Source organism: Hyla sarda, chromosome 8, assembly GCF_029499605.1.
Source record: "Hyla sarda isolate aHylSar1 chromosome 8, aHylSar1.hap1, whole genome shotgun sequence".
In the NCBI taxonomy this organism is placed as follows: domain Eukaryota; kingdom Metazoa; phylum Chordata; class Amphibia; order Anura; family Hylidae; genus Hyla; species Hyla sarda.
The window spans coordinates 202,284,850-202,299,988 of NC_079196.1; the positions used below are offsets into that span (position 1 = coordinate 202,284,850).

The window sequence follows — 15,139 nt, forward strand, 5'->3', positions numbered from 1 at the left end:
GCATTTTGCCGGTGGGCCGCAGCAGTCCGTGGGCTGGGCTGTTCCCCTCCCTGCTCTGAACATAGAAGTTTACAGCCACAGCTTTAAGAGCTATGCCCAGGGCCACTCTCAGGGATTTACAACAACTGACAGGTCAGACACCGGCTGAGTCTAAGGGGAGGTCTGCTGCGGCCAAGGACTTTTCTATTCTTATAATGTTTCCCCTTCAGGCCCTTTAGATCAGCGCTGGGGCCGCACAGACTCTGGGAGGAAGAGATCAGCAGAGATGGAAGCTCCTCCCCCTCCCCCACATGACCCCCTGTGTTCCATGCTGTATTTCCTGCTTCACCAATAATGCTGCCCACGTAAAATGAAGCCTTCCCCTGCCCACAGATGGTGCTATGTACAGTAAGTCACTTTCTATCTATCTCAGTGTTTCCCAACCAGGGTGCCTCCAGCTGTTGCAAAACTACAACTTCCAGCATGCCTTTGGCTTTGTGGGCATGCTGTGTTTTGTAGTTTTGTAACAGCTGGAGGCACCCTGGTTGAGAAACACTGATCCTATCTATCTATCTCATATCTATCTATCTGTCTATCTATCCATGTCATATCTATCTATCTATCCATCCATCTCATATCTATCTATCTATTGTATATATATATATATATGTATATATATATATATATATATATATCATATCTATCTATCTCATATCTATCTATCTCTTATCTATCTATCTATCTCATATCTATCTATCTCATATCTATCTCATATCTATCTATCTATCTATCTCATATCTATCTATCTATCTATCTATCTCATATCTATCTATCTCATATCTATCTATCTCATATCTATCTCACATCTATCTATCTCATATCTATCTATCTCATATCTATCTATCTCATATCTATCTAAATCATATCTATCTATCTATCCATCCATCTCATATCTATCTATCTATTGTATATATATATATATATATCCATCTCATATCTATCTATCTCATATCTATCTATCTATCTATCTATCTATCTCTTATCTATCTATCTATCTCATATCTATCTATCTATCTATCTATCTCATATCTATCTATCTATCTATTTCATATCTATCTATCTATCTATCTCCTATCTATCTATCTCCTATCTATCTATCTATCTATCTATCTATCTATCTAGTAGTCAAGTTTCCAACATTCTCAGGAAACATTGGCATGTCCTGCGTAACGGTACAGACAACATCCCAGAACTACACAATCCCCCTATTATGGCCTATAGACGTCCACCCAATCTGCAGGACAAACTCGTCAAAGCAGACATTGCCCTTTCTAAGAACACACAAAGCTACTTCAGGGGTGCTAACCCAGGCTCCTTCCCATGCAGAACCTGTGTCAACTGCTCATACATGGTAAAAGGCAACCAATTTACACACCCAACCACAGGCAAAACATATGACATAAAACAATATCTAACCTGCACCACCCCCTATGTCGTCTACGTCCTACAATGCCCTTGCCGCCTTCTGTATGTGGGGGAAACTTCGTTGGAAGCAAAAGTAAGAATCACCCAACACAGATACACCATCAGAAAGGGGAAACTTGACTTACCAGTGCCAAAGCACTTTACTGAACACAAACATCATGAAAAAGACTTGAAATTTACCCTGTTAGACCATGTACCCCTTCCTAAACGTGGGGGTAACAGATCCGCCAAACTTAAACGTAGAGAGCTCTGGTGGATTTACGAGCTGAATTCACTGAAACCTGCAGGGCTTAACGTTGAATTCACTGTTACTCACGATATTTGCAATGCATAATTAGCTCTGCTCATCTCCTTTTGTCCTCCCTCTCATTATATGTTTGGTCCTTACATCATTTTACTTTATTTTATTGTATATAAACTTCTTTTATTCACTTTAACTTTTCTTTCTCTTTGCAGAAGTGGACTCGAGGCCCCTCACTCACCCATGACAACCCTCCAGGCAGACCAGGCAGCTTGTCCACACACAACACACCACTAGCACTTGGACCTGAGGCCACCCCCTCCTTCGACAGCCCACCCATTTGTGACTCCAACCAGGTGCTGTCACTTCTCCAGTGACGGGTGGCACACAGGCACTCTGTGCTGACTGCCTATGGTGGCCACCGGAGTTGCCCCACAGGACAACTAGAGAGCTGCGGTTCCCGTGACACTCTGGTCTTTACCTTGTGCAGAAATCACCCACCAGGAGATTGCCGTGAAACACCGGAGCCCACACATACCACTTTCAAGATGGCGCTGTCCTCGCTCCTTCCCAGTGTGCGCATGCGCCGCACAGGACGCTCCGGTCTCCAGGATCCAGTGCACAGAACAGCCCACATGGTGTTTGTTGACATTCGTCACTTCCGCACGCCGCATGAAGCTCCCGTACATGCCGGAAATGCCTTGGTCTTTGCCTTCACGTCATGCTGCCTCGCCGGGTGAGTGACCGCGGCCCCCCGCCCACTTGTGCATCTAGATTGTAGAACTGCCACAGCATTTCATTGTCACATTGTTTGTTCTATGGACTATCTGTGCGTCTTCTCCACGTACACCACGTACACATGTATAATGCACTGTTATTTGATTTTGATCGCTGTTATTGCATACCACATGGATTTGTTTACATGCCAACTCTAATTATGAGGGCGGTCCTGCGTGACCTATAAGTACCCTCCTACTCCACCATTTTGTTGCTTGACAAAGGCAGCGGGAGGCTGCCGAAACGTAGCTCACTTTGGAGTAAATAAAGACATCACTTTATTTCACCAGCTTGGAGTGCCACTGCTTCTACTTGACTACTTCACTTTGGATCTCTGACCCAGATCAACAGCAGTCAGGCACCCGTTCACTTTTATCGCAGAAGTGCTGCTTCCCTCCTCTACTACTATCTATCTATCTATCTATCTATCTATCTCATATCTATCTATCTATCTATCTATCTATCTCATATCTATCTATCTATCTATCTATCTCATATCTATCTATCTATCTCATATCTATCTATCTCATATCTATCTATCTGTCTCATATCTATCTATCTCATATCTATCTTTCTATCTATCTATTGAGCTATATGCCTCTGTATCTATCTATATGTCTCTATATTTATCTATCTTATATTCAGGGGCAGACTGACAGGTTGTGCAGCCGGGCACCCGGGGGACTGTGCCTGAGAGGGGGAAAAGCCTTTTTTTTCTTTTAAAGGGAACCAATCAGCAAATTTTAGCATATATAATGTGTTATATATGCTAAAATCATTATCCTCACCATCCCCGGAAGATGTTTGTGCCCCCAAGGATGGTGAAGATGTTAAGCTATAAAGTCCCCCCCAGCCACCCAGCAAGTTGTCCCCGGGGCGGGAACTTTCACTTACCCGCTCCGTCCGCTGCGGCCATGCCCCGCCCCACAGCTTGAATGACGGCTCACGTCACCGCTCCGTCCGCTTAGGGAGCAGAGCTGTGACACAAGTCGTCATTCAAGCTGTGGGGCGGAGCCACGGCCGCAGCGAACGGAGCTGGTAAGGGGCACAAACGTCCCCCGGGGATGGTGAGGATAACGATTTTATCATATATAATGCATTGACAAGCTTTATATATGCTAAAATCTGCTGATTGGTTACATTTAAATTAAATTTACCTTCAGCCTACTTGAACGGCAGAAAAGTGGCCTGTCGCCAGCCCCTAACCCCAACCTGGGGACACTACCTACTGGGGGCATTACCTACCTAGGGAAACTACCTTTTATGGGCTTTACCTACCTGGGGGCACTACCTACAGAAGGCACTACCTACTAGGGGAATTAACTACCTGGGTGCACTACCTACTGGTTACCTTACCTATTTTGTGCCTTGCCTACTACCTCCTGGGGGCATAACCTACCTGGGGGCACTACCTACTGGGGAAATTACCTACTACCTACCTTTTGGGGACATAAGCTACAACCTACCTGGAGGCATTACCTGATACCTATGGGGGGCATAACCTACCTGGGGGCATTACTAACTGGGGGCATTACCTACAACCTACCTACTGGGGGCATTACCACCCTACTAGGGGCTTCTACCTTATTGGGTAGATTCTCTACCCTGTCTACTGGGGGCATTACCTAGGGCATTGAGGGTAGGGAACCGGTGGGGAATGATCTTAAAAAGTGCAAGCCTAATATGTTTGTTGTCTGGCAGATTCTGCAGTGACGACTCATTGAAAGGTTGGAAGAAGACTTCATGACGGTCTGAGCAAGACAGAGAAGAAAAGAGAAGAGAGCGACTCCAAGAAGACGCCTCCTGTGAGTCAGTAGATGTAACTGCACTGTAATCACTTGTACGGTTTGCAGAGCCTGTATAGAGCAGGGGTCACTACTATGTGGGCTATGTATGGGGGATATTGGTCAATGTTCTGTGGTCTTTATACACTGAACATATGTGGTGGTAATGGTAGTAGTCATGATGTGACAGTGTTATTCTCACTTGTATACTGGTATCGGTGATATTGGTCTCAGTACACAGGATTTGGTTAGTAACAGTATGATGGTAATATGTATGGTGATAATATTCCTCCTTGTATACTGGTATTATTGATAATATTGATCTCAGTATATTGGATTTGGTCAGTAGCAGTATGATGGTAATATGTATGGTTATGATATATCTCCTTGTATACTGGTATTATTGGTAATATTGCTCTCAATTTACAGGATATGGTCAGTAACAGTATCATGGTAATATGTATGGTGATAATATACCTCCTTGTATACTGGTATTATTGGTAATATTGCTCTCACTATACAGGATATGGTCAGTAACAGTATGATGGTAATATGTATGGTGATAATAATCCTCCTTGTATACTGATATTATTGGTAATATTGATCTCAGTATATTGGATTTGGTCAGTAACAGTATGATGGTAATATATATGGTTATGATATATCTCCTTGTATACTGGTATTATTGGTAATATTGCTCTCAATTTACAGGATATGGTCAGTAACAGTATGATGGTAATATGTATGGAGATAATATACGTACTTGTATACTGGTATTATTGGTAATATTGATCTCAGTATATTGGATTTGGTCAGTAACAGTATGGTGGTAATACATATGGTGATATTTTTCCTCCTTATATACCAGTGTTATTTGGTAACTGTGTGATTTGTTTAGAGACATGTGTTTCTATCATGGGAAATTGTCTTATCTTAACAGGCTAGATTCATAAAGTGTATTTCAGGCATATTTCATAAAAAAAAATGTGTCCACAAAATCACAGAAAGGTTGCGTCAGTATTTTTAACATTAATATGCTCTATGTAAGTCTATGAAAAAGTGGTTGTTTTGCACACAATATATTTTTTAAAAAGGACATAATTTTACGATCCGCGACATCACTTTCTCACACGGCTCTAAAAAATTTCCTTTTTTTTTTTTTTTTTTTTTTTACATATCGTGTGCACAGACTACTACTTACGCATACACTTACGGTACATCCCCCCCCCGTCCCCCGTTATGTTCCCTATTATACCTAACTATGATTAACAGATGTCCCTTCCCATTTGTGGCTCAACCTCCACATAGCCACACCCACGGATAAAATGGGCTGCTTATTGTAAAATGCCCGGGCCTATTTTTGGTCCCAGTCCGGCCCTGAATAGTAGTCACAAGGATTTAGTAAACAGAGCTTTAAAACTCATGGTTTAAGTGGCTGCTGGTTCTTTATGCTTTGGCCTAGTCGAGATGAATTGAGATATGCTGAATGTGCTTGCTTTGATAGTCCGGAACTTAGAGCAGGAACGAGAGAGTGAATTTACAGACTACAGCCCCTTATATACTAAGGGGGCGACTAATCCCATTGGCTGCAAAGCCTGTAGGTCCTGAACCCAGAGAACCCAGAGTTCTCTGGGTACATCACATGACCTTATCACATAACCCCGGAAGGTCCTAAATATCTATACAATCATTATAATATATCATGTGACCTAGGTAGGTCCTATACATTTGTACACTATACAGAAATACATTTATAAGAGGCGACCAAGGGGCAAGCCCTGCAGGAGAGCCCTGTGGAATGGAGGGACTCTAGCTGAGGGGACTTTAGACAGGGACAGGACCAGGTCCTGTACCGGGACACCGCACATCCATCCATCTGAGGGCCCAGTTCTTCCAAGCAATTAACAAGGACTCCCGCTAAAATTTAAGGGTATAGTGGGGCCACACTTCCTCATTCAAAATTCCAAATAAGCAGACCAACGGATCTAAGAGAGGTGCCGGATTCGCTATTGTAGCTAGGAGAGCCAAAACCTCCTTCCAATAGGACAACACATATGAGCAAGCCAAGATCAAATGTGGCAGGTGTCAGGGGGCGATCATCTCATTATATGGAGAAGGACAGGCATTATATAACTATAGTGGACAATATATAATTATATCAATTCATTGTTAGCCCCTGGAGAGACAAACAGTGGAGAGGACAACATTTCCTCCCAAGTCTCAGCGGATGTATCAGGGATGTGTGCCCTCCAATGTCTCTCAGTAGAGAGGGGATTTAGAAATTTTGGGCTGGATGAGGTGTGTATAAAGAGTAGAAACAAGACTCCAAGGACCCTGTGAACGTAGCACTCCTATCAATGGATACCCAGAAATGTGCGGGTTATTACTGGAGAATTGGCTATTCTAGGGACACCAAACTCAGACTGTATTTGTGAGAAGGAATGGAGTACACCATTATCGGATACATGGTCAAGTATAATAATCCCAGCTGTAGTCCAGAACCAGAATCGGGAGCCCAACAACGGCGTAAAATGTGAGTTATGCCACAAAGGGAGATCAGACAGCACCGTTGTGAATGCGTGGACCTGTTTGGCGGCCTTCCACACCTGTGTAGCCAATTTATGCAAAGGAAGGAGTCCTCCAGCAGAGTATCCCTCCAGAAGAGTTCTAAGGGAAGGGATATTGTCAAATCTAGCCAAGACTTGCTCAGCTCTTGGCAACGGGTCTGAGCAAAATATAGTTTAATAACTATTTCCTGATATATACAGTATCAGCAGGGCCAACTCTAGCCTAAGGCAGCTGCCTTAGGTTGCTGATGGTGGGAGGGTGGAAAAATCCAAATCCCCAGCCACTAGCAGTGGATTTGGATCACAGATGGCGCTCCCATCCCCTCCAAGAAGATTAAGATGAGTGGCGATGCGTACAATGTACACATCAACACTCATGAACATGAATCCCTGCTTTTCTACTGTACCAGAGCGGCACTCTGCATACCTAGCATGCCGCACGCAAGGTGATGACGTCATCAAAGTGCGGTGTGTAGAGGGGAAGCAGAACGCAAGAGAAGTCCTTCACTGGAAGAAGAGGTGACTGGTGTAAGCTTGGATAAGGTGAGTAGGATATATATATATATATATATATATATATATATACAGTATGTTAGCAATGCACCGGAATTTTGGCTGCCGGTAATTATCTGCCAAAATGCCCCTTTTAGTATTTTTTGGCTGATTGAATTTCCTGCCAAAAATTTCGGGGGGAGTAGGTTAACCCCTTCCCGACCAATGAAATACATGCACGTCATGGGTCAGGTGAGGACATGACGCGGACCCATACACAGGAGATGCTTGCTGCTATCAGCAGTTGACATCTGCCTGTAATGATGGACATTGGAGATTACTCCAATGTCCGTCATCTACCATACCCTGCTGCCCCCTGCTAATTCTTGTAGCGGGGCTGCCGCTAATAGCCCGGAGTGTGGTGATTTCCGCGACCGGCTAATAATCCTTTAAGTCAGCTTTGACAGCCTTGTCTTAAGGGACATGTAAATGCTCCCTGGTGGTCCAGTGGGGCCAATCCACTGTGGAGATAGCCGGAGGGTACCCCCCTCGAGCAGTAGCAGGAGGCACCCACCTGCTAGCCGGGACAGCAGCGGGGGCCGCAACCGCTGGAGGCACAGACGCTAGACATGAAGACCGCCTATAGCCTGGCTAGGAAGGATGGATCAGCCAGCACCCGCTCCCGGTGTGCTTCAAAGAACTGCTGGTTGGCCATGAGGGAAGAGCTCCTGCACGCCGATATGCCAGACCGGCATGAGCAGGGAAAAGAAGGGAGGTTCAATCTAACAGGTGGCATATGCAAGTGTAAAGGGGCCTAACTCTCCCCCTAGCCCTGCCACCAGAACCACCAACCCTTCTAAGGAAAAGGGGAAAGGGAGGTACTCACATTAACCCTATCCTCTCCCTCAGGCCTTTTAATCCCTTATTCCCCTAAAGTCTCCTCCTCTGAGTCTTCCCAGTCAAAGTTACCTAAGCCTAGTCGGCTCCCTGGTGGTCCAGTGGGGCCAATCCACTGTGGAGGTAGACAGATGGCTTACCTCTGCATCATTGGTGTCAGTAGCTCTTTATTTGATTGAGCCTGACTTAGCAGGCTTAACCACATGATCGCAGAGCACTAAGATCAATGGAGTTCTATGGAACTCCTTTGATCTTTATGAGGAATCTAATGATTCCTCCTAAAAGTCCCCTAAGGGGACTAATAAAGTGTAAAGAAAAAGGTAAATAAAAGTGTAAAAATCACCCATTAACTCCCTTCATATTAAAAGTTTAAATCCACCCAATTCATCCCAAATAACATTCCTGAATAATATCTTTTGCAGACTGGAAACATTACTTCCAACAACATTGATAATTGGAGGGGACTTTAACATCCCATTCTCGAGTACAACCGATAGACATTCAGTACTACATAACACACCTTCCTCAGCAGTAATACGACTTTCCACTGCCTTCCAGAAACTTGCGAGAAAATACAATTTTTTGGCCTCTGAAGGATAAGTAACCCCAATAACAGAGAGTTTACTTTCTTCTCACATCCTCATTCCACCCACTCTAGAATAGACACCTTCTTTGGGAATCTTTTAGGCCTTAAATTTGTTGACAATGTTAAAATATTCCCTATAACATGGTCAGACCATGCTCCGGTGATAATGGAGTTAAAATCAACTACAACACCTAGAAAAACCTGCCATTGGAGACTGAATGAATTGTTAATAAAGAAATCAGAATATAGAGATTCCATTGGAGGATGTCTTAAAGATTACTCTGAAAGGAATGAGGGTAGTGTTACAACTAGTCATACCCTATGGGGAGGCACATAAGGCGGTCATAAGGGGACACTGTATTTCACTGTCTTCTCAGCTGAAAAATAATTCTACATCTCTTACGAATGAGCTAAAAAATAAACTAAAAAGACTGGAGGATGGAATGGTCTTATACCCCTCCTTGAGAAGGTTAAAACAGATTGTGCTCATATGAAATCAGTTGAAGGACGGTGAAATCGCCCAGGTGGAGAAAATGCTAACTTACACTAGACACACATATTACAGTAAAGTGAATAAACCTCATACCCTATTAGCCTCACAGCTAAACTCACAAAAACCACAATCAAATCCTTTTGCTATAAAAAATTCCCAGGGACAATTGCACTATGATCCAACACAAATTGCCAATATTTTTCAGGAATATTATTCTAACTTATACAATTTACCTTCCCAACTACTCTCAGATCACACCACCAGAGATTCCATATTAAAAAAGTACCTCCCTAAAATGACTATATCGGATTTGACCAGTCTAAATAGAGAATTTTCTCAGGAAGAAATAATGGATACTATTAAAGAACTACCAAATGGCAAGTCTCCTGGCCCAGATGGCCTTCCATACTCTTATTATAAAACCTTTTCTGAGATCTTACTTCCACATATGATCTCCCTTTTTAACTCCTTCTTAGGTGAAACTCCTATTCCGTCAAGTATATTAGAATCCTACATCACAGTCATTCCAAAATCCGGTAAGGATCCTTCGGAATGTGCTAGTTATAGACCAATTTCACTATTGAATTCGGACTTGAAGTTATTTACAAAAATACTTGCCAACAAACTTAGCCTAATTCTTCCTAAATTAATAGATAAAGACCAAGTAGTTTTCACCTTAAATAGACAAGCTGGAGACAACACAAGACGCACGGTCGATCTCATTGAGGTAATACATAGGACTAAGTCCTCCGGACTTGTGTTAAGTTTAGATGCGGAAAAAGCGTTCGATCGCTTAAGTTGGACTTTTATGGAATCTACCTTGCGAGCTTTTGGAGTCTCGGGACCGTTTATGAAGACTCTCTCACACCTATACTCATCCACAACGGCACAAGTTAGACTCCCTCATGCCACATCTCAAAAAATAAAAATCCACAATGGGACGAGACAGGAATGTCCTCTGTCCCCATTATTATTTGTGCTATGTATAGAACCATTAGGCCCTTGTCCACGCAAATCCTGATATTAAGGGGATAGTGGTAAAACATAGGGAATATAAGATAGCGCTATTTGCTGATGACATATTGCTAACCATCTCTAATCCCCTGACCTCACTACCTTCCCTCCACTCCATTATCCACACTTATAGCCGTATGTCAGGATATAAGATAAATGAAGGTAAAACAGAAGCCTTTCCCATTAACATACCTGAAACCCAACTTTCTCTTCTTAAACTAAATTATCCTTATAGATGGCAAGATAACGCTATTACCTATTTAGGTGTACGCATTACCTCTAAATACTCTACTCTTTACAAACATAATTTTCCCCAATTCTTTAAAGACATCAAATCCCAGATGGAAAAATGGTCTGGTCTCCCGATTTCCCTTATTGGCAGGATTACAGCAGTCAAAATGTCAGTGTTGCCCAGATTCCTTTATTTATTGGAAACTTTGTCAGTATTAATACCTAAGGGAGCATTAAGGGGTTTTAAATCAACCATCCTCAGGTTTGTTTGGAGGAGGGGTCGCCACAGGTTAGTGTTGTCTGTCTTGACGGCCAAAAAGAACTATGGAGAACTAGCACTGCCAGACGTCTTTGACTTATTATTCAGTCCACCTTAAAAATATTCCATCATGGTCACAATTTCGTGCATATAATAAATGGACGGACATAGAGAAGCTGTGGTTGGCCCCGGTCCATTTATGTGCCTTGATTTGGGACTCAAACTATCAGGTCAATCCAAAACACAGGGTTAGGCTCACCTGAAGCTGCTTTCCCTAAACCAACATCCTTTGAGTTGTTGTGTAGGGGTGAGACCACCACGAGAGGTTTGATATCCTCCATTTACAATATTTTACATTCTTTCATATATCAAGATAATTGGAAACACCCCTACATGACAAAATGGGAAGAATATTTAGGCTATGAAATTCCAAGAGCCACATGGCAAACTATATGGGATAGAGCAGCGAAGTCTTCTTCCTGCGTAATACATAAAGAAAATCAATACAAAATTCTCTTTCAGTGGTATCACACACCGGAAGTATTAAACAAACTTTATCCACAAAATAATTCTAGTTGCTGGAGGTGTAATATGGAGTTAGGTACACTACCGCACATATTTTGGGATTGTCCCTCCCTGCGTCATTTCTGGTTGGAAGTACAGTCTTTGGTAGGGAAGATACTGAAACTGAAGATACATATGAAGCCAATCAATTATTATGTGCCTCCCCCTGGTATTAAAAAAAATAAACTCAGATTATTCCATTCCATACTCACGGCCGCAAAGTGTTTGATAGCCAAAGAATGGAAAAAACCTACCCCTCCATCCGTACAAGCCCTAACCAATAGGATTCTGGAAGTTAGGCGGATGGAATATCTATCCGCAATGACAGATAACAGGCTTTCTCATTTCTACGAAACTTGGAAGGATTGGAATGATTATATAGAAGACGATAACCAACACTGAAGGGAGGAGAGTCGGAAGAGGTCGCATAGGCATGGATTTATTCTATATTTCACATCTTGATCAAACAGGTACTTTATTTTAATCATTTTTATCTTTTATTTCTTTTTTTCTTTCTTTTCCTTCTTTTCATTTTCTTTATTCCGTTTCTGGAATCTAACAGAAATAATATAGATTGCTATGTTCCTACCTAATACACACTCACGGATTTAAAGGTATTGTAGACAATCTATAAATCTGCAACTCAATTCCTATAGAAACATGGCAATTGCTTCAAGCTACTTAGATGTAAGCTTCCTGTTACGATATTGTATATACGCTTTGACAATGAACTCTATGCTCTATTCTTGCTGCTGCAAGATTTTTCTTTCTTTGTTGTTTTTATTTTTTCTATTTTACTGAATTGAAAATTGTATTGATAAAATAATAAATAAACAGTTAAAGGGGTACTCTGCCCCTAGACATCTTATCCAAAGGATAGGGTATAAGATGTCAGATCGCTGCTGCAGCACCGCGCTATCATTACTGCGCAGAGCGAGATCGCTCTGCACGTAATCACGGGCCATACAGGGGCCGGAGCATCGTTATGTCACGGCTCCGCCCCTCGTGATGTCACGGCCCGCCCCGTCAATACAAGTCTATGGGAGGGGGCGTGGTGGTCGTCACGCCCCCTGCCATAGACTTGCATTAAGGGGACGGGCCGTGATGTCATGAGGGGTGGAGCCATGACGTCACGCTGCTCTGGCCCCTGTATCGCCTATCATTACGCACAGAGCGAACTCTCTCTGTGCAGTAATGATGGCGGGGTGCCGCAGCGGCGATAGCCGAGGTCCCCAGCTGCGCGACCGCGGCGATCTAACATCTTATCCCCTATCGTTTGGATAGGGGATAAGATGCCAGGGGCGGAGTACCCCTTTAAATAAAAAATAAAAAAGTTTAAATCACCCTCCTTTTCCCATTTTCCATATAAAAACATAGGAAAAAACTATAAAAATGTACATATTTGGCATCGCCACGTGCATAATTGTCCCAACTATTAAATTATTATGTTTCTGATCCTGCACTGTGAATGCAAAAGAATCCCAAACGCAAAAATTGCTGATTTTGGTCACATCTTAACCCCCCAAAAAAGAAACAAAATTTAACAAAAACTATATAAAAAGGGGGGGGCAATGCATTTTCAGTTTTGGTTTCGGTTTTCGGCCAAGCCAAGCCTAAATGAGCAAACCCAAAGACCGAAGCCCAGGGTAAATAAAACCCTAATAATTCTTTCCAGCTCTGGCTCCAGCCCTGCCATAGAGTTGTATTGGGGGGCGTGTCAACTGCCACTTTGTGCGGCAGTCACCATGCCCCCTTCCCACGGGCTGCCGGGGCCCCGTACAGGAGATCGCGGAGGCCCCAGCGGTCGGACCCCCCATGATCTGAAACGTATCCTTAGGATAGGGGATACGTTTTTCAGCACTGGATATCTCCTTTAATCTTAGCAGTGCCCTACATTTAAGGCACGTGTCCTTAAGGGGTTAAAAATGTCCAGAGAGAACCAAGACTGACAAGCCTGATATTCACTTTAATCAGCCTGCTGTTAATAAACATAAAAAAAAAAACAAGAAAATCAATATCAAGAATATTAGAAATCAAGATTTTTTGTGATTATGGGATGTCCTTTACCCAGCGCTTCTCAAACTGTGAGGCGCCCCCTAGCTGTTGGTGAGGTGCAGCTGGGGAGGCAGTTTTCATAAAGGTGACTATACACTGAACAGTTCTTGTGTAACTTTATTGGCTCATTTTACACTTCATTTAATGTCAGACTTTAGGAGGTAAATGAGAGGTGGGCTGAGTAATATTCTTCATTTCTTCATGGACGTCCACCACCGATGCTGCGGCTCAGGTATAAGATATATAGATCTCTGCTCTGTTGGGTGAAGCCCCAGTAGAAAAGACTGAGAACTCTAGAACACTATTCTGACTGATATTACTGAGCACAACTTTCCCCTCCACATTATATTTCTGTCCAATCTGGAAAAGTCCTCTGTCCATTCATGGTATTGGAGATATTGTGCAGCTGGAAGGAAGCAACATGGCCGCCAGGCTGTGGTGATGTCACATTCTATATGACATCACAATGTATCAGAGTCTATGACACCCCTGCGCACAGACATCTCAGCACCATTTCTTTGCTGCGGTGAAGAAGTGACCGGAAGTGTGAGCTAGTTTCTAACAGAATTAGCGATTTCTTCCAGTTTTCTTGATTTATTTTATTGTTAATTGAGGCCAACACCACCAGAGCCTAGAGAGGACACAAGTCTGCCCGAGAACCCATGGGTTCTCGGGAGCTGCGGCTCCTGACCGCCGATAATGAGGCGTGGCTTCGTCGACCTGAGAATGCGGGTAAGTAACAATATTAGGAAGAGACCATTTTTGCTTTGAGACAATAATATACTGGAAATCAATAGTTTAATTTATTCTTCAAATACATTTTTCTCATTTAGGTCAGACTATTCTACGTGAGCGACTGAGATTGCGCACAAGAGGAGCTCCATACCAAACTGGACCACCCCCGAGCAGGCCACGGGACCGGAGGAGGCAGGCCATAGAGGCGCTACCTAGGAGGAAAATACCCCCTGGAGAGACCCAGACCTGCCCCATCTGCCTGGCTGACTATGACAGCGGTGAGGAAGTGACAGTACTCCCATGCAGCCACATGTTCCATCACCTGTGTATCGGCCAATGGCTTCGAACAAACGACAGATGTCCGATGTGCCGGGGGCGTTGTATTCATCTGAGGACTTAAATATCTAAAAGCCTCTGCTCCTCCCCCTCCCCCTTTCCCCACCCCTCCCCCATCTTCCTTCCCAACCCTACCTTTCCTCCTTATCATTATAATAAAATAATGATATTTACCATCATTTTGTCTAGACTGATTACATTTTTTTCTCTAAGGCTCAGTTCACATTACCGTTTGTGCCCATTCCATACAGGCCCTGAAACAGGTCGGAGCACAACGGGCACTACCGGGTCACCATGGAGCCCTTCTCCTTCTGCCATTCAGATAAGGCATTGGACGGGGGAGAAGCGCTCAGCCGCACACTTCCCCCAGCTTGTTGTAGCGATCAGTGGGGGTCTGAACACTAAGGGGGGATTTATCAAAACCTGTCCAGAGGTAAAGTTGCTGAGTTGCCCATAGCAACCAATCAGATGGCTTCTTTTATTTTTGAAAATGCCTCTAGAAAATGAAAGCATAGATCTGATTGGTTGCTATGTGCAACTGGTCAACTTTTCCTCTGCACAGGTTTTAATAAATCTCAATGTAAGAGGGAGATTCACGAAGACCTGTGCTGAGGAAAAGTCCCCCAGTTGCCCATAGCAACCAA

The 15,139-nt window shown here is 43.3% G+C and overlaps 1 protein-coding gene across 1 annotated transcript; it reads left to right on the forward strand.

Annotated features, from left to right (window-relative positions):
• The first annotated feature begins 13,377 nt into the window (after positions 1-13,377).
• On the forward strand, positions 13,378-14,663 carry LOC130284843 (E3 ubiquitin-protein ligase RNF126-like). The gene is made up of 2 exons (XM_056535691.1): positions 13,378-14,156; positions 14,258-14,663. Exons 1-2 carry the CDS (start codon positions 14,087-14,089, stop codon positions 14,557-14,559), a joined length of 372 nt encoding a protein of 123 aa, XP_056391666.1. The 5' UTR covers positions 13,378-14,086; the 3' UTR covers positions 14,560-14,663.
• The last annotated feature ends 476 nt before the right edge of the window (positions 14,664-15,139 follow it).